This window comes from Leptonotus elevatus, chromosome 4 (genome assembly GCF_054856555.1).
Source record: "Leptonotus elevatus isolate MCC_2025b chromosome 4, RoL_Lele_1.0, whole genome shotgun sequence".
Taxonomy (NCBI): domain Eukaryota; kingdom Metazoa; phylum Chordata; class Actinopteri; order Syngnathiformes; family Syngnathidae; genus Leptonotus; species Leptonotus elevatus.
In genome coordinates this window covers 6398788-6418538 of record NC_141242.1, presented here as the reverse complement: position 1 = coordinate 6418538, position 19751 = coordinate 6398788, and the positions used below count along the sequence as shown (strand labels likewise).

Below are 19751 nucleotides of genomic sequence, written 5' to 3'. Positions count from 1 at the left end.
GCCTCACAATCTTTTTTTTAAATTTTTTTATTAATTCAATTTATGATGAAAAGCATTCTGTCATGTTAGGATCATTTCAAACAAATCAAAGTGTGTCAGTTGTGCTTCTTTAAACCTCCACCGCTAGATGGCGCCAGCAAACTTTAAAAAAGCATTGGGTTGTTTACCGTCAGCTGATTTGCCAACCGCTAATAGACACCACAGAAGAAGAACAAGATAAGACGATGGACGACCAGGTACAGTCATGTTTCGTGCTCGTTTTCAGAGTTTGAAGGTTATGACGAGAGCAAACACTTTTATTCATTTTTGTTTTAATACATTACAGTTGATAGTAATTTTTCTCATTAAGAATGTTTTATATGTTTTAAAGTGTGTGTGTGTGTGTGTGTGTGTGTGTGTGTGTGTGTGTGTGTGTGTGTGTGTGTGTGTGTGTGTGTGTGTGTGTGTGTGTGTGTGTGTGTGTGTGTGTGTGTGTGTGTGTGTTTATGGGCAAAGTCGCCGAATTTGTGAATCAAAGGTAAGGTTGTCTCACTCCTAAGAACGTTTGCTTTTTCTTTTCTTTTTTTTATATAAAAAAAAAAAGTACTACCGGTACTTTTCTATGTGTGAATAGTGGTCTGGACAATTCCAAGTTTATGTCACAAGTACGTCATAAGTCAAAATGGCGGTCGTACTTGGGGAATGCTGGCTCTCCCTCATTGAAAAGCATTGGACTTTTAAATTTAATTTATAATCATTTATGATTATTTTGATTTCAAAGAATGATGAAATGTCGTTTGAGTACTAACAATCTGCCTGGTTTGTATGCTCGTCACAGACAAAAACAATGCAACACACTGTTTGCTTTCACAGTGTAAGGTGCGTTGCATTGTGGAAATATCACAAATGCCCGTATGTTTGGAATTGTCTATACTAATTAACTTGTCTAGAAAACTATAGATTTGTTTGTACTTTACTTTTTTTTTTAAACTAAATTAAGCTGTAATTGCATCTGTAGTTATAATCTAAGACAATAAATCATTAAATTAAATTCCATCAGTGAGCAGTGTGCAAGTCCGTAAAAAGCTTGAAAGCGGCTGATTGTTTGTGTGCCAGAATCGGAGTCGGAGGAAGGAATTCTTGTCAAACTGAACGCAGGAATGAGGTTGAAAGGGTCGAGGTGACTCATAAGAAAGTTATAAAAGGAGAACATTAAAATGTGAATCCCCAATTTGCTCCTTTGATGCGGCAGGTGTGTGATAAGATCACAGGAATCAGGTGTCATTAACGTTGATCCACATTAGCTTCATCTGCTGTGTGCTTTCAAATGTCACATCCAAAACAATTACTTAGAATCAATTGTTTCGAGTAGAAAAAAAAAGGCATCACAATTTTTGTCAATTTTTCAAGTGTTTTCATAAAAAATGTTGAAAGTGTCAGGCTGCGTCAGCTGTCCATTTTCTATAGTGCAAGTCCTGATTAGAGCCTACGCTAAAACATAAAAGGCAACTTCACGGTACATAATGTGTGTATTTGTATTTATTTATTAAAATAACTCCTGGTTAGAACATATAGTAATATTACTGGTTAAGGTCTTCGGTAAATGCAAAACAAACAGAAAAATCAGTATTGCACCAACATTACATTCATTTTCAAACAAGATGATTTCCGTGCAAAATACAAGCAGTTAACATTTTTTTATTTTAGTTTCAAGGGTGAGTAGTAGTACCTTCATTAGTAATAAAGCAAATAAATTATTCCATATCAGTTTGAGGTGACGCTCGCGTAAAATGCTGGCATCTCATGCGTGTTGGGACCACAGGAAGCGATCGCAGCGCTCGAGCATCGTCTGAATGGTTGCCCTGAAACACAAGATACGACTTAACACGTCACGTGCAAAATGTTAGTAGCAAATAGCCTTTAACGACATCCACAAGTATTATGTAACGCTTGCACGACTATCTCCGCATAACGCAAGCTGGAGGCCCGACTCACCGCTGCCTCTTCTCAGCCACCTTCAGCAGCTCGCACACCAGCTGCGAGTGGGGGGAAAGACTCAGCTGCACTCCGCACTCCTCCAGGACGGCCACGGCGCGCTCCGGCCCGGCCGTGCGGGCCAGCCGCAGGGTCAGGGCCTCGGGGCTGATCTTTGTGCTGCGGTCCGCGGAGCCGTTGGACAAAGTGTCTGACGTCCGGCTGCCGTCCTGAGCCAGCTGGATCAACAGCCTCCACTCGGCCAAGTTCAGAGGCTCCACGCCTAGATGTAAAATCTGTATTTTATTTATTCATTTTATTAGGTACTATTATATTAACAAGCCCTAAATTGCATTTCAGCGCACTTTTGAACAGCAGGCTACACCTCTCATAGCCTGAAAATAAACAAAATGAGGTTGCCTGCCATGAGAAAATACCTCGTCTAGTGGCTTACGCTTTAATCAACACTGAGTGTATTGTAATGATCGACTTAAGTTTGACATCAGTAACCAAAATAATTTTGTTGTTAACAAATAGTAATCATTTTACAAATCTGAATTACTGAAGGCTCCGGCACCCCCACGTGACTGACCATTGTGAGTATTAAGCGGTAAGTAAGAAAATGGATGGATGGATGAATTTTCAAATCAATAAAAATGCCATTAATTTTTTTCCAGTAACCCCCACACCCACCCCCTCATACCCACAAAAATAAAAAAAATGGTATGATGTTTTTCCTTAAGAAAAAATACTACAACTCATTCACTGCCATTGACGGCTATAAACGTCAAAAATTCATTTGAACTATTTTTATTAGTTTAGTCCCCCCCCCCCCACTGTTGTTAACAAGAGTATGAAAACCTAGATATTTTTTTTATTGTACATTTAGAACAGATATAAACTTTGTGATTATTCGTGAGTTAACTAGTGAAGTCATGCGACTAATTACGATTAAAAAAATGTAATCGCCTGATGCCCCGAATTTTTAATAATCTTTTTAAAAATGAATTTATGGCAGTGAATGAGTTAATATTTACTATTCAGAATCGATTTTGAATGTCCCAAAATCGATTTTATTTAAATTATTTTATACCATCTTGCCTTTGTGTGTGCCTTTATTTGGAGCGCTGTTCATGTTGTACCCGATTTGGCCACTTAGGGGCAGTGTGGTTCCACGCGGTCTAATACACTGCTAAGTTGTAGCACATTAGAGAGTAGAAGGAAAAAGTCATGATCAAGTCATTCCATTAAAAGTAGTTTTTTTGCAGCGTGGAGCCGTTCTTTTGAGTGATAAAAGTGCCGCGAGTAGTGCGCTAATTAGCATTAACGAGTCAGACTGGAGTAGATTCATTCCAATTCTTTGCACATCTATAGATTGAAGCAAAAATCATTGTCAATCAAATCATTTTGAATCAAAAATCTTTCTTAATGGAATCGCAGACCTAAAAATCGGAATCGAATCGTGAGACATTCAAAGATTCACACCCCTAGTAGTAATGTTGGTGTATCACGATTAATTAATTAATTCTTCTGGTGTGCGCAACCTGGCCACTAGGGGGGCAGTATAATACAGTCGTGAAGACACAAAGGAAGAAGAATTTCACATCTACTGTACCCCTTATTAAAAAAAAAAAAAATCTGTGATATAATTACAGCTTTTGATAGCCAGTGTATGGTATGGAAACGAGGAAACCGAAAACCCACCATTCGGCTCCTCCAGTAGGCTGATGTCATCCAACTGACAGATTGTTGCAAAAGCTTCGGTTCGGCTCTGCAGCTCACAACAAAGGTGGATATAACCTGTCCAGTAACTGATGACACAATGTCACATGACATGGAATTTAAACTTTGTAGTGAAAATGAGAGAAAACTACCACCAGTATTACTACTACTACTACTACTAATAATAATAATAATAAATTGGTTTTATGTAGAGATTTTCTAGCAAAGGTCCGAACAGAGTTTACAACTAAAATCGGAAGAACACTTCTCTTCATAAATGTGATTCAGCTGCTGCTCAGAGCTCAGGCGGATAAACTTGAGAAGTTTGAAGTACCCGTGACTGCGGCACGTTTCTGCCATCTTCTCCTTGGACGACAAGTCTGCGGGAAGTTGGATGAGCAGAAACAGGAGGCGCCCGTAACCCCAACTGAAGCAATGAGAATTCCATCTGCGACAGAGGTCATTTCACGCCGGGTGCGAGTTTGAAAATGTTGACGACGCTAAAATGAGAGCTAATAAAAGACAACATAAAAAATACAGCAAGTCGCTGTTCAACAGATTTAAGCGGACCTGGGCTGCCCTTCGGGTGTCAACGTATCGCAGCGCTGAGGTGCATCGTGGGTAAGGGCCAGCTCAAGCCAATCTTGACGCAGCGATTCGGGCTCAAGCAGAGACTGCAGGAACGGCAACCTAGGGAGAATTCATCAAAATGCATAGTCGAGTGCGGATTGTTCGGAAGTGTCGAGATGCGGGTGTACCTGAGCTCCTCGGGTTGGGTCAGGACCAGATTATCCAGATAGGCCAAGAAGTGGCTTTCGTGAGCCATCCGCATCACATCCGCTGGGACGATGGTGGGATAGAAGGGGGGGAAGGAGCGGACAGCCGCCTCCCCGTGCTTCCCGTACAACCTGGAGGTCCGCGTATTCAATGACGTACTCGGTAGAAGTCGCTCACGCAGACAATCGGGATTTGGACCGACCTGTGCAAGTGAGCGAGCAGAACCGGAGGACTCCAGGGCTGCAGTTCTCGCAGATAGCGAAGCGATCTCTGTAAATCTCCTTTGTGAATGATTTCCACCACTTTACTGGACTGTGTCACACCTTTGGGGAAAAAAAGACGACTTTTATGAGCCTTTTCCATTTCATTGTGTAAAAATTGTAAAACGTTCTGCTGGTCTCTGGGTGTCAAACAGTTTTGTCACGGGCAAACCAAAATACCAAATAAATGTGTAATTGTCTCATCATATTACATAAACGACAGATTGATAGATTACTAGTTTTGAAATCAAAAGTTAAGAATTGTTTGTTCAAATTTACTATGAAAAGTTGGGACGTAACAAACAGCCTGTCAATAGTCAGGCCTTCAAAATAAAAGCACGACAGTATAACAGTTTAGAAGCCACACTGAAAGTATATATATTAGGGACGAGCGAGTACACCACTATCTGGATAACCATCCAAATGATCCGTAGCTGTATTTGAAGAGGGGGCGTGGTATAAACCGGAAGTGGGCGTGTTTTTTTGTTTGCCATCAGCTTTAGCATCAACTTCCGCAAAAGTAACTCCCAAATAGCCGCTAACTGTTAGCTCGCGGGCTAACCGTTCACCCACACGCTAAGCCCCGGGATAACTCCCAAATAGCTGCTAAATAACGGCTATTAGGTTAGCCCGTGAGCTAACCTAATAACCGTTAATTTGCGAGCTAGCCGGTGAGCATGTCGGCTAATAGCCGCTAATTCGCGAACTAACAGTTAGCTTGCGGGCTAACCATCCACCCGCACGCTAACTCCCAAATAACTGCTAATTCTGCTAACCGTTTACCCACACGCTAACCCGGGGATAACTCCCATTAGCCGCTAAAAAAACGGTTATTAGGTTAGCTCGTGAGCTGTTAGCTTACGGTCTTTCCCTACCTAAAACGCTACCATTTTACACGTGATGAGTGAAAAAAACCAACTTTTTTTTGTTTGTTTTTACCTAGCATGGCTTCGATAAAGGACCTCTGCACGTCCTCCTGCTCCTGGCAGCAGAGCAGACACATGCGTCTAATGCGCTCTTGGTCCAGCAAGAAAAAGTAGCGGCGCAGGAACGTGGCGCAGCTCAACTCCATGGCGTCTGCCTCCTTGCTGAAGCAGCTCATCTCTGTATAAAGCGTAGCCAGCTGAGTGAGATTATTGAAGAGATCGGAGGGTAACGCTTTAGGAGACACCAATCGAACGGCTTCTTCAGGTGCCGCCGTCTGGTTTTCCGAGGCCGGTTGACAGTCGCGCTCCGCCTCTGGAGGGATTTCGGTGTTCTCTTGTACCGAGCTCTCTGTAGGTTCTTCTGTTGACTCTTCTGGTTTCTGCGGTTCCCATGAATGTCTGGCTTCATGCATGTCTGAAGGAACTCCAACATCTGACTCAGGCTGAGCCGGCCTGAGGACTCGCTCCAGTGCCTTCAACCACTCTTGGAGACTTTCTTCCAGGAAGTCTGGATCCAGCAGAACCGAGGGATCTTGGATCTGGTAACTGATGTCAGAACAGGGTTTCATGCGCTGTGCATACCAAGCTAAGCTAGCAATGTGTAGGATACATTAATTGACTTATTTGTGATTATTATTAAGTCAGTCAATGCCAGCAATTTGCACTGACCCTATGATTATTTTTACATTAAATCTACCAAATGAAGAATACACAACGTTCTCTAGTAATCAACAGTAGAACGCAGGTAAGCTTTAAGAAATTAACACACTTTTCCCAAAATCTGGAGAAAAAGAGCATTTTATGTAAACATCAAGCAAAAGAGTGATTTTGATCATTTCTCTTTTCAAACAGCACATCGCCACGGTAACAGCGTGCAAAAAAAAAACTATTCGATAACTTTTTATCTTAAACGTCTTTAGATAAAACACCCAATTTTTGACATTTTGTAGTGAAAAATTAAGATCTCTTTAAGAGGGCAAAATTGGCACACAATTTCAAAATAAATTCAAAATGGCTGACCTCCTGTTAGGTTTAGCATATGGCTGCCAAATACTTTGTTTTTTAGGTATTGGGTTGATAATGTATTTATTAGGGTGTGCCCCAAAAAATCGATTCTCATTTAAATTATTTTATACTTTTTTCCCTTTGTTTGTGTGTGCCTTTATTGGGAGCGCTGTTCATGTTGTACCCGATTTGGCCACTTAGGGGCAGTGTGGTTTCACGCGGCCTGATACACTGTATACAAGTTGTAGCCACATTAGAGAGTAGAAAGAAAGTCACGATCAAGTTATTCCAATAAAAGTTGTTGTTTTTTTGCAGCGTGGAGCTGTTCTTTTGAGTAATAAAAGTGCCTGCAAGTAGCGCGCTAATTAGCATTAGCGAGTCAGACTGTAGTAGATCATTACTATTCCTTGAATATCTATAAATTGAAGCAAAAATCATTGTCAATCAAATCATTTTGAATCAAAAATCGCCCTCAACCAAAAATCGATTCTGAATCGAATCGCTCGCCCAAAAAAATCTGAATCGAATCGTGAGACAGTCAAAGATTCCCACCCCTAGTATTTATGCCTAACAATTTTCACAAATCTAGGTGAACCGCTCAATTAGGAATACTTTGAACCTTATTATCTCTAGATTTTCTGTCATAAAATAAACTAAAATACTAAAAAGTACTTACATGGCCCGCTCAGTGGCTGACTGAAGCTGGAGCAGTTCAGACTCCGTGTTGGGCACGTCTGTGTAAACACTGTGACAACAAGTTGATTGTCAGCAATTTAATCACATGCCCCAAAATGCGAACGACTTCCAAGTGAATCTCGGTGCACTCACTCAATATCTGCTTCCTCAAAGTACGGAGAAGATGTGGCAGACATCTCAGCGTGAGCACTTTCTCTAAATTCCGGTCGCTGCCAGAGCTCAGAATTCATCTGGAGCGTGTTGATCTTCTCGGTTGTCTTCTTGACAAAACTAGAAACACTGAGAGGGGAGCGGGTGGCGGAATTCAATGAGATTGTCAGGGCAACTAACATGCACGACCGGTTGGCAAAATGAGCGTGATGCTTGGAAATGAAACGTGCCACATTTTTACAAACAGATGAACGACATGGAAATAAAACTGACGTGGGTTGAAATCTTCACGGGAAAGGGGAAGTTAAAAAGCCACTGCTACAGCTCAGTCGCCCGTTTCTGTTAAGTTTCAGTTCATTGTTTCGAGTAAAAGCCAGTTAAGCAAATAACTAAAACTAAAATAGAATAGTCTTGGGAGGGAAAAAGATAAAGTGAAAATACATTGTACATTTACAAAAGTAACCATAATTATAACGAAAGTATCCTATGAGCTTTTAATGTTCGTTGAAAATGTATTCATTTTGCATGTTTTTACGACAGTTGTACCACAATTAGTTTAGTTTTAGTTTTAATTGTAATTAATCACACAACTTCAATAGTTAACTCATGATTAATCACAAATTTCATATCTGGTCTAAATGTACAATGAAAACTTTTTTCTAAGTTTTCATACTCTTGTTAACAAAAGTAGCTCAAATGAATTTTTGACATCTAAAGCCGTCAATGGCAGTGAATGAGTTAAATCTTGTATAAAAACTAAGACTAATACTAAAACTAATAAAAACTAAATTAAAATAAAACATTTTTGAAAAAACAAAAATTAGGGCCTTACTGATATAGATCTTTTTTATATTTTTATTATAATTTTTTGTTTGGCAGAATAAAATTCAGAAAATCAATTAAAAATATATACATCAATAAAATAAAAATTTTAACTTTTTTTTCCAGTCCGCTAATGCGTGCTTTAAACATTATTATCTTTGCCTTATGTTGTAATGTGTAAAAAGAAGAAGAAGCAAAAACCAATATTATTTAATTAATTTTAAAGGAGTCAATATTGGCCTATTAAAATCGTCCAGCCAATGAACTCATTCACTGCCATTGACGGCTGTAGACGTAAAAAAATCATTTGAACTATTTGAATTAGTTTCACATTTTTTGAGTGTATTGTACATTTACAACAGATGTAAAATGTGTGATTAATCATGAGTTAACTATTGAAGTCATGCGATTAATTACAATTGAAAAATGTAATTGTCGGACGGCCCTAATTTTTAATAATCTTTCCTTTTCTTTTTTATTACGAGCATCAGGCGATTAGTTTTTCTTGTTGTAATTAATCACATGACTTCACTAGTTAACTCAAGATTAATCACAAATGTTATACCTGTTCTAGATGTACAATAAAAAAATTCAAGGTTTTCATACTCTTGTTTACAAAAGTAGAATTTTTTTTGAAACCAATAGAAATAGTTCAACTGAATTTTTGACGTCTGTAGCCGTCAATGGCAGTGAATGAGTTAATCGGTTGGTCCCTTATAAAAACTAACAAACCTGCTCTAAAAATAAACTAAGACTAACCAAATCTGAAAAAAAAAGAAAAGAAAAAAAGCCAAAACAAAATAAAAGTCCAAAACTCTTAGGACCCTTCTGCTCCCGCACGGCAGCTGCTGCGACACTTTTTTCACCTGTCTTTGACGGCCTGCAGTGCAATGCGGGGGGGTTTGGTGCGGAATGAGATGGGCAGGTGGAATGGCAGGCTCTGCTCGGCTCGCTCGGTTTCTGCGCGCTCGCCGCTCTGCGGATCTGAATGGAGATCGGGGCGAGAGCCAGAGGACAAACACAAAGATGGATGGAATACGATGAGAGGGTGGAAACCACATGCATGTGGCTGGGGGACCAGGGGAGGTCAATGCTGTGCAATACAAAAAAAACTGAACACAGCTGATGATGCATATGACACAGAAGAAGAGCACTCCAAAAGATTGTGCTTGATAAAAAGTCCAAATTAAATAGAATTTGTCACATGGCATCAACTACATGTTCATTATGTTGGACTGTCACATTCAAAGTAGAGATAGACAGATATGCTTTTTAGCGCGCAGGGTAACCGTTAGCTCACGGGCTAACCTAATAGCCGTTAACCCACACGCTAACCCCGGGATAACTCACAAATAGCCGCTAAAAAACAGCTATTAGGTTAGCGTGCGAGCTAACTATTAGCTCACGGGCTAACCTAATATCCGGTAATTCGCGAGCTATCCGGTTAGTTCGCGGGCTAAACATTCACCCACACATTAACCCTGAAATAACTCCCAAATAGCCGCTAAAAAACGGCTATTGGGTTAGCGTGCGAGCTAACCGTTAGCTCACGGGCGAACCTAATAGCCGTTAATTCGCGAGCTATCCGGTTAGTTCGCGGGCTAACCATTCACCCGCACGCTAACTACCAAATAGCTGCTAATGTGCGAGCTAGCCATTAGCTCGCAGGCTAATAGCCGCTAATTCCTGCTTATTGGCTGTTAGCACTGCACGAGCAACCAATCAGATGGTGCTGTGGGCGGGCCAATGCTGCAGGGACTCAGAGCAGACGGAGGAGAAAAGCACCCATCAGAGCAAAAATAACAGTTTTTAACATATCGGCCATCAAACCAAAAAAAGAGGCCGATGCCGATATTCATAAAATGCTGAATATCGGCGCCGATTATCTGCCGGGCCGGTCTATCCCGAATTCAAAGCAGGCGCCTGCATTTTAAGTGTCTCCTACCGTGGTCCGCTTGATCTTCTTCCTGCGCAAAGCTGAACTCTTTCAGCCTCTCTTCCTCCGACGTGGACTGATTCATCAGCGAGCCCGTCTCATCGTCGGACTGGCTCCCTCGACGACTGATCACCCGGTAGATCCCGCAGTCCAGCACGTTGAAGCTCTCCTGGATTTTTACAAGAAGCAAGACTCGAACGACGAAAACACAACCGTCATCAAGTGTGATTTTCGCATACGTGTGATGAGATGCTGCTTCTGCGGCTGCTGCAGGCCGAGTCCAGGGGCTCCAGCTTGGCCATCACCTCATCCAGTTGGCCGATCAACTCGGGGTGAGTGCTGGAACTGAGCTGCGAGTGAAGGTGCTCCAGGCGCTCCATGGGAATTGATTTTCTGGCCTGAATTAGACAAAAATAAGGTTTGTGTTCAGAAAGCACCAATCAGAGACAGGCATTTTGTTGCAGTGTTTCTCAATTATTCTTTGTTACGCCCGCCCGGGAAAGAAGAAAATATTGCGAGCCTCGACTCTTCGGCACGATTATAAATAGTATAATTTGTCCATAAAATTGGTGTAAGTAGACTTTTGAAGAAGAGTTAAAATTTGTTCCGAACTCTCAGACAATGAGCGCGCCCACTGCCACCTAGTGTAGTGGATGTGCTATTACGCTTCCCTATTTGAGAAGCACTGATTTAATGAGAGAACTACTGGTTCTGCTTAATATGCATTTAGGGGAAGAACACTATTTTTATTGAGACTTTAAAAAAATATATAAAAATAAATAAATAACAACTGACCTCTATGAAGAGTGACAAAAGTCTTGAATTTTTTATTATAATTAGTTTTTAATTTCGTCTTAACTTTTGTACTCAAATTCAATTAGTTTTCTATTGTTCTTAGAGCAGGATTGTTAGTTTTTATATTTAAAAAATGCTTCATTTTAGTTTCTTTTTTATTAGTTTTAGTATTAGATCCCCCCCTCCCCCATATATGGAGCATTTTTTAGAAAGTATTGTGTAATAAAGTAAACTACAATTCCCAAATGACAGTTTGACCTTGCTTCGTCGTTACACTAATATCGAAATAAATAAGTTTAAAAACGATGCTGAAAGATCATCAAATTAATTGCCGAAAGATGGGGAACCCCCCCCCCCCCCACTGTGTTTAGTTTAGTTGTATTAACATAAAATCAACTCAAATGTATTTATAAAGCACTTCACAACAACCATCGCTGCATACAAAGTAAAAATGGAGTAAAAATCAGTCATAAAATAAATTTGTAAATATAAGTAGGTAAGTAAATAATTAATTAATCTTGCACGAGCAAACTCAAATTTAAATGAGTACGGTACTTTGGTTTAATTTTTACTTAAATTTATTCTCCCCATTTCGTTTTACTGATGAAGAATGACATTCCTTACCAATGAAAGAAAAAAAGGCCCTGTGTGTTAGAATCAGGGTTGGGAGGGTTACTTTTAAAATGTAATCCATTACAGTTACAAGTTACCTGCAATTTTTTTGTAGTTAGTAACGTAATCCAAGTACCATACTGTTAAAGTAATGTAACTGGATTCCCTTTGGATTACTCCAATATTGAGTATGCTCATGAAGACAAAATAAAAATAAAAATTACCACAATATATATTCTATACAATGTGCTATTTGCGGGTGAAAGGGACCCGGGCAGCCTACAAATAGCAAAAATCCTCGTGTAATTAAAAAGCATGTTGGCTATTGATTGATTGATTGATTGATTGATTGAAGGCCATATGCTGTTTCCGAACTGTCACTGAAAGCAACCACACCTCACAGTTTGATAGATAGATAGAATGAATGAATGAAGATGATGATGCGTGACATCAATTGCAAAATGAACTTTTATCCCAGTCACAAGTTTAGCCGTGTATATGTTGTGTATGATGTTTAAATAGTGAATTGGTGGGAGGAAGATTTGTTTGGAAGGTGTAACTCACATTATGGTCGTAGGCTAGCGGGCTAGCTAGTAAGAAGCTACAGCGCGTAGCAGGCCACTGGACTCTTAGCTCAAACTTTCGCTCCGAGTAAGTTCCAGTGAATACCGGTCGCTATTTCCTCCTCCCGTCCGTGAAGTTTTTTCAAACCGCCCGCGTGTGGAGGACACGACTCGTCAGTTTGTTCGTTCCCACCTCCCTGACTTGTAGCAACGGCCCCAATCGCGCGGGCGTTCTCTCTCATACTCTCTCTCTCTCTCATCGTAGAAATTGTAATCCCTCGGAGTAATCCCCATTTTGAGGAAATGTACCTGTAATCTGATTACATGTTTTTTCCTGTAAATGTAATGAAATAGTTACTTTTTTTTGTAATCTAATTACGTAACGGCGGTACATGTATTGCGTTACTCCCCAAGCCTGGTTAGAATATATTTTTTTTTTAATTAGGCCTACTTAATTTCCTATACATACAGAAGGTCGTGTACTTATCCAGATATTCAACATGACAGCAGCAAAATGACATCACAGGTTTTGGACCGCACGCACGCACATCCACGGAAATACAAGCCGGCGTACCCGACTGACGCAGATGGTGTGCTGGAACATACAGCAGACGGAAGCCGCCAGAACCCAGGACTCCCGTCGCAGGAGGCGTTCAACGCAGCGTTCTGCCGACAACAGGGACAGGTGGGACAGACGGCCGCCGCTGTGGAGGCAGAAGAGCTCGTTGCGGTAGACTGCGATGTCCACCACGTCTGCAAAACCGGAGGGAGGAAAAAAGCAGCTTGATGGTGGCATTTACTGTAAATATTTGCGTGGGTGAGTAACAATGTCTTTCACCTTTGAGCTCTGTCCATAGAAGAACTTGGCCATTGTGAGGTGTAAAAATATAAATGGCTGAATCAGTCCAGGTAAGCAAGTTTTGGTCTCTGACAAAAACAAAAAAAATACAAGTGGTCAATTGCTTTTTCCATTATTTCTTGAGAAATTGTGTTTTGATTTCACACGCTGTGTATGAATCAACCAAAATGACTCTTACCCAAAATATAGTAATTTTGGGAAGGCAATGGATTGGGGGCTCTTCTGGCCTGGATTGTATTGTGGCTCATTTCTGCAGACATCAGAGATTTTTAAAGGCCTTCAGTGTTATTTCACTTACAAAAAAGAAAAAACAATTGGTTTAGCAGTAACTTTACCTCTAAGACCCCGGAGGTTATTACCTGAATGTAACAAGAGGTAGAGGAGGGCAGTTGAGCACCTGTTTGAACTGCTGCGTGCTTAAAACCTCGCCATCAAAACTGGCTTCCCATATCCGAGACCCCGGCCGGGCCGAGTAGAGCAGCGGCGGCTGACCCGCCAACAATCCCTTGTTTTGAGGGAAAAAACAAGCTCCGTAGTCCCCGTCACGCTCTTTGTTCCCCACGCGCCAAAATTTCTCCCTGGCGACAGGATATTAAAGATGATTGTGATGTTACTTCTAAATACAATTACTTCTTTAGGGGCGGGGGGGACAGAATTACAAAATGAGAAAAAAATTCTTGATGATGACAATTATGTTCTATGCAGCCCCATTAGTTTATGGTATTCTGATTAATATTACATTTGTGGAATATGAGTTAAGCGGCGAAGGCGGCCATTTTGCCACTTGCTGTCGAGCTCAGGTCTCAGGTGACAACCAGGTGAGCTGTGATTGGTCGTTGCCTGACCCCTGAGCAACTGTGATGTCATCTTCAGTCGACAGCAAGTGGCAAAATGGCCGCCCCCTGAGATGAATAATAACGGCTGGATTTTGCTTCATGACTCATATTCCACAAATGTAATATTAATCCAAATGTCATGTTTGGATTAGTGAGGTCACATATAACATATTATTGTCAAGAAATGTTTAAGGTTGACTTCCACTTCAAGTCAGAATTTAGATACAATATTGTTCATCATTATTAGCATAATTAAAGGCCAGTTGAGCAAAACTGGCATTTTGGTGTGTATCCAGGAAGTAGCTCTTCAGTTTAGTAAAGAGCTCACCGAACTCACCTGTCGGTATCACAGAGGTAACAGCGGCTCAGAGAGGACACCAGCAGCCGACCTTCCTGGTACCCAAGCTGAACCACTTTGGAGTCGACGGTGGTGATAGTCTGAACAGGAAACATAACAAATCCTGATCCCTGTACAACAAACGACAAAAATAATTTTTTAATTATTAAATTATCATTTAAAAAAAAAATCTGCTATAGTGGAATTTATACGACTTTCACTATAATTTAAAATCACAACACAATTTAATGAGATTTAATAAAAAAAATTTAGTCTACTGCAGCGTTCCAAAACCACTCGTCCCGGTTCATAGTTCATGTAGTAGCAAGCTGCAGAGAAACTGGACAAAAATATTTTTTTATTTTGAGAATCATGCCTCACCACTCACCAATCATCTCGATCATGTGATACAGTAGTAAAAAAAGGAAGCCAATTAGCTAGCAAAAAAAACAAGTATGCAAAGGAATTTATATATATATATATATACTCATTTTTTTTTAAAAATCATATCAAACATAAAAATATGTTTTATACACATGTTCAGGAAAAAAAATGACAAAAAGAGGGAGACAGAACAAGAAACTTAGATGAAAAAAAGGAAACATGAGGGAAGAAGGGAAAAATAAGACCCAATCTGTGGTTCTTTAAACGACAAAAGATACAACAAATTTCAAACAAATTAAAGCTGTCAATGCAGAAGGTTGAATTTTGAATCGCTACTGCCACCTGTGGCCGAAAAATGAAACTGCACATTCCCTTCTTCACATACACAATGCGCACATGACGTCACATCTGCAGACAGAGGGCGGGAAATTCGAACCCGAATCCAGAGGCTTGCGGGACTGCCCATAGTGCATTTAGAAGAAGTTTCCATCATAAATGGTCAAATAAAAATGCTACTGTAAAGAAGAAAGAAGCTTTAACTCATTCACTGCCATTGACGGCTATAGACGTCAAAAATTTATTTGAACTATTTCTATTAGTTCTATTTTTTCCACTTTTGTTAACAAGAGCATAAAAACTAGATTTATTTTAGTGTACATTTAGAACAGATATAAAATTTGTGATTAGTTGTGAGTTAACTATTGAAGTCATGCGATTAATTACAGTTAAGATTTGTAATCTTTTTTTCCAATAGTTAACTCACAATTAATCACAATTTTTATATCTGTTCTAAATGTACAATAAAAAAAATCTAGGTTTTCATACTACAAAAAGTGAAACTCATCGAAATATTTCGATCCGTCAATGGCAGTGAATGAGTTAACAACAAATGAAGGCAGAATATTTTGTTGCGAGTACCTTTCCCATCTTAGTCGATCCTGCCCGGAGAAAAGACACCTTGCCTGCCGAGTCTCCGACAAAAACCTTGAGCGCGTTGGTGTCCCAACAGAGCGCCGTGATGTTCTGGCCCCTGTGCTCCCAGGACACGCTCACTCTCTCGGGACGTCCACGCCGTTCCAGCTGCAGCTCCCACACCACCACCACACCCTGACTGGACCCCCACATTGTCAATCAAAAAGATATCGACCAGTAAAATGCACTTCCTGTGCAACGTTTACCTTGTTGCAACAGCAATGAAGTCTTCGTCATGTGGACAGCACGACACCCGAGTAATAGACCCTTCCTGAAAGGGAGGTCTTGTCAATTAATCAGAAATGACTTTCACGAATCCGCTCAACATCGAGTCACATATTACCTTGTGGGTAAGTATAAGTCTTTGTTTCCAGCCCTCCCGCTGAATCAGGTGCAAGCCACCGGCCGATGTTCCTAATGCTAGCCACTTCCTCGACACGGCCAGACATGTGCACTGAAACACAACGTAAAGGAAATATCAAACCCAAAAATGTATAATAATGTTTTTTAATACTTTGTCCTGCACTCCCACTACGTTTTTTATGATTACAATTTTTTTTAATGCTAGAGCATACAGAAGGCTTTGATACAGCTTCTGACCTGAAGAGGTGGGTTAAAGCAATGGCAGTTATTACAAAAAAAAACGGCCAGCAGGTGGCAGCACAGTATAAGAGATCAACCAGGGCCATGTTGCAAGAAGCGCGTTTTCCCAGTGTTTTCAACAGGTTTGTAAATAATGATGAAACTTAGCTATATTCTAATGCTAATTGCTCCAAAACGTAAACAAATATAAACACAGCTGGGAGCAAAGGGGGTTGCTTCAAATAAATGATAAATCTGCTTCAAAATATTAAAATGCAACACGATGTTAACTATAAGCTACGGGTCATCCACAACTAGGGTGACCACCTTTGATCTTGTGTCCCGAGACCAGGCGGATTTTGCTCGCCCCAACGTTTTGTCCCGTTTTTATTCAGGTTCCGTCATCCCATTTTGGGCCATGTGAGTGTCAATCACACAGTTGTCATCGCAATTCATACAAAAACAATTGAAAAGAAATTTAGCTTTTAAATTATTTTCTATTTACTATCACATTCTCATCTAAATCTCTAAGAGCTGTGTTTCCGTCATACCAAAAACTAGAACTACTTCCTGCTTCCGTGCCTAAAAATCATAGGAAATGTAGTCCTAGTTGTCTAATGCTGTGGTTGCCGGTCAGACTGAACGCAAATTGAGATTTTCTGGTGGCAAAGTTCCAATTTGTTACAATGTGGGACCGGCGCAAGATAAACGTAGCGTTGTTAACTGTCAACCAAGATAGCAATTAGCATTAGCCTTAGTAATAACACCACCACTGGTCACCAGATTGACTAGCAATTAAATTTGTTATAAATAGTTCTTGGTGAGAATTTATTGTATACCTGTATTCAATTTTCAGCAAAATAGGAGTGTCCTGTTTGTTAGTTTTTTATATATCTGGTCCTCCTATGCTTAACTCAACAGAAATGGATAGCTACAAAAAAGTCAAATAATGACAATATGTGAAAATACCCTCATGTTACACTTTCGAATGACACGAGCGCGCACGTCCAAAACTTTCAGCTTGTGCTTCGGAAGTCAATTTGCATAAACAAGACGCATCTTATCGGCTGAACTTTGGTGATTTTGCGCTACCTTGAGTCTGCCAGAGTCTAAGCGCAGAGTGGAAAGGAGAGGATCGAGGCAGTCAAATTCTGCCAGGACGTGACTGTGGGCATCTGGTACGACCGCTATCCGAGGCATCTTCCCCTTGCGCTCGTCGGCAACTGGAAGAGAAGCACACAGACAGGCAGCCTGTCGTAGTCACGATTGTGCTCGGTCACGTATGCTGCAGCATCATATGACTCTCAGCAGGGTTCTTAAGTCTCTCAAATTGGCCAGCCATGACTCGGGTTATACAAGTAACAAGCCCACACAAAACTATCACATCCTGTATTTGAAAGTGGAATGACCATTTTGCACTTCATTTTTTTTTTTTTTAAATGTCACAAAATATTAAGATGTATGTTTTATTTCCTGGTGGTTTAAAGATACAAGGAGGCAGCTGTTAAAGTACATTTTTCCAAAATTGAACTAAAAGGTTCAAGCTTTATATTCAGAACTAGTAGTTTATTCCATAATCTCGATAAAAGTGAAATGTATCAGCCATTTATGACTTTTTCCTTTATTTGCCACTTGCTAGCACTGTAGTGTAGGTGGGTGAATATCTTGCATCATAGTATGATTTGTCATCAAGAATTATAATCCAAAACATGACTTTGCTCTGGAACAAATGACTAAGTGATCCTACATTCCCAAAAGGCTTCTTATTTAAGATGAGTTTTAAAACACGAATGACTGCTTGCCTCATAGCGATAGAGCAGAACGTATTTGCCAAATTGATTTTCCGTGATTTTGGGTCTGGATATCAGCTTGTACCTTTACACACGCTGTTGGGGGGAAAACACCAAGGCCTTAATGAGTCAAAAATAGCCCTCAATTTCCTGCTTTGCGGGGAAGGAGAGTTCTACCTATTAAAGGGATTAGTCAGGCATCTTAATTGGGGATAAATGTAATCAAAACAGGAAGAAAGCTGGAGTTACGCAACTACATTTGCAAATTTGTGGCCAATATTCATTAGTATTTGTTTAGTTGTGTAAAACTACACCACATCGTGGGGTGTCTCGAAAAACGTCATTAACTTGAAATGTATGACATCAATATAAACTAGAAATAATTTAGTAGGGCCAAAATAACAGGCAGGCAGGTTAATCTGACAAATAAATGATCACCTTTTTGAAGGCCTCTACGTTACGCCTGGATGTCATCTCTCGACCCAAAGGTTGTAGGTGCAATTTTGAGCCTCTTGTTACCAAGTTTTAGCGTTCTTGACCAAGAGATTTGTGCTGTTTCTTCAGTAATTGAGTAAGGAAACTAAAGCGCATGGAATACAAAAGCACTATACAAGGGACAGTTTATTTACAGCCAGTATGGCGGTAACTTCTAGGACAGTGTTTCCTAACGAGGGCAGGTGTACGAACAGTTTTAAGAATTTATTTCCAAGATGTTAAATATTCTGTGTTAGCTCAAGTGTTTTATTTTTAACCTCGGGTGATTGAATGAAAAGAAAGTAAACCTGCTAAAGTGGTCTACATATTATTCTTGTTAAGTGTGTTTTGTTTCTTATATTTAAAGTTTTAAATGAAATTCCTGTTTAAAGTGTGCTTCAAAGGAGCTCCATGTTTTGTGGTGTCAAGGCAACATACTGATAATTATCTTTGTGTGAAAAGGAATTTAGGAAACGAAATGACCTTTTCATTTGTATTTATTTTACGGTGTTACGTTCTACTTTTAGAGAACCATCAACGCGTATGAGGGGTTCCTCATGCTATGACAAAAAAAGTGCGGGGGTGCACAAGATTAAAAAAAAAAAAATGTTTCTACGGTACAGAACCAAAATTGTAAAGCGAGCAACCTTCAGCCCATACTGCACGTGTCACGTGACTGCACCAGGAAGTGTTCTCAAATCTGTTGTAAACTTGCCGAAAGTGACGTCACACAATTGAACTGTAGTTACCTCGATAAATAACGGTTGACGAACCCTCACGTGACAAACATTTGTCATTACATTTCGGTTGAATGCAGTGTTTCACTAGTTTTCGTCGATTAGCGGCGCTCTCGCAAACAACCGTGACCGAGGGGCGAGTCGGTCACGAGACGACACACGTCTGCTGATGACCCTGGGAATAAACACTTGTGTCTAAACTAAACGGCATCTCAACAAAAGCTTATCTCACCATAAGCGTACTGTAAATAAAATTTGAATTGTTTTACATCGCTGATTTTTGTTGTATGAAGACGATTTGCAAGCATGCTAGCTGTTTTCTGTTTTCGTTCAGTCGCCGTTCAAAACAAAAAAAAACAAAAACGAAATGCTGATCGTGAGGAAAAAGACACATTTAACAACTTATTTCCGTCTGGCGTGTTTACTAGGTCAACTTTTTGGAGAAAATCACTCACGTTACCGTACGAGCTGCAGCCGAGTGGTCAGCCTCCCTCAGCCGGCGAAGAGTAGACTTCCTGAAAGCGTGCTGACTACTGAGCATGTTTTGAATCTCAAGTGGAAGA

General features: G+C 40.3%; 1 protein-coding gene across 3 annotated transcripts; it reads right to left on the bottom strand.

Moving 5' to 3' along the window:
- Window positions 1-1500: 1500 nt before the first annotated feature.
- On the bottom strand, window positions 1501-19727 carry hps5 (HPS5 biogenesis of lysosomal organelles complex 2 subunit 2). 3 transcript variants are annotated; one of them, XM_086074341.1, is made up of 23 exons: window positions 19644-19727; window positions 17280-17410; window positions 15949-16059; window positions 15812-15876; window positions 15552-15744; window positions 14250-14380; window positions 13436-13654; window positions 13255-13326; window positions 13056-13144; window positions 12792-12970; window positions 10487-10645; window positions 10257-10416; window positions 9178-9295; window positions 7472-7618; window positions 7320-7388; window positions 5652-6184; window positions 4655-4775; window positions 4434-4583; window positions 4246-4365; window positions 4010-4123; window positions 3658-3764; window positions 1975-2236; window positions 1501-1841 (listed from the first exon to the last, which is right to left on the bottom strand). In XM_086074341.1, exons 2-23 carry the CDS (start codon window positions 17385-17387, stop codon window positions 1781-1783), a joined length of 3288 nt encoding a protein of 1095 aa, XP_085930467.1. In that variant the 5' UTR covers window positions 17388-17410; window positions 19644-19727; the 3' UTR covers window positions 1501-1780. The 3 variants fall into 3 exon arrangements, with proteins under 3 accessions (XP_085930467.1, XP_085930468.1, XP_085930469.1); XM_086074342.1 differs by having other exon boundaries at window positions 19649-19727; XM_086074343.1 differs by lacking the exons at window positions 17280-17410; window positions 19644-19727 and having other exon boundaries at window positions 15552-15740; window positions 15949-15989.
- Window positions 19728-19751: the final 24 nt, after the last annotated feature.

Excerpts from the sequence above, each read along its gene's own strand:
- hps5 (XM_086074341.1), bottom strand. The coding sequence starts at position 17,387 with ATGCCTCGGATAGCGGTCGTACCAGATGCCCACAGTCACGTCCTGGCA. Across the intron at positions 4,124-4,245 it reads ACACCCGAAGGGCAGCCCAG|ATGGAATTCTCATTGCTTCA; the intron begins GTCCGCTTAAAT and ends CCTCTGTCGCAG. Across the intron at positions 3,765-4,009 it reads GAAACGTGCCGCAGTCACGG|TTACTGGACAGGTTATATCC; the intron begins GTACTTCAAACT and ends TTGTGTCATCAG.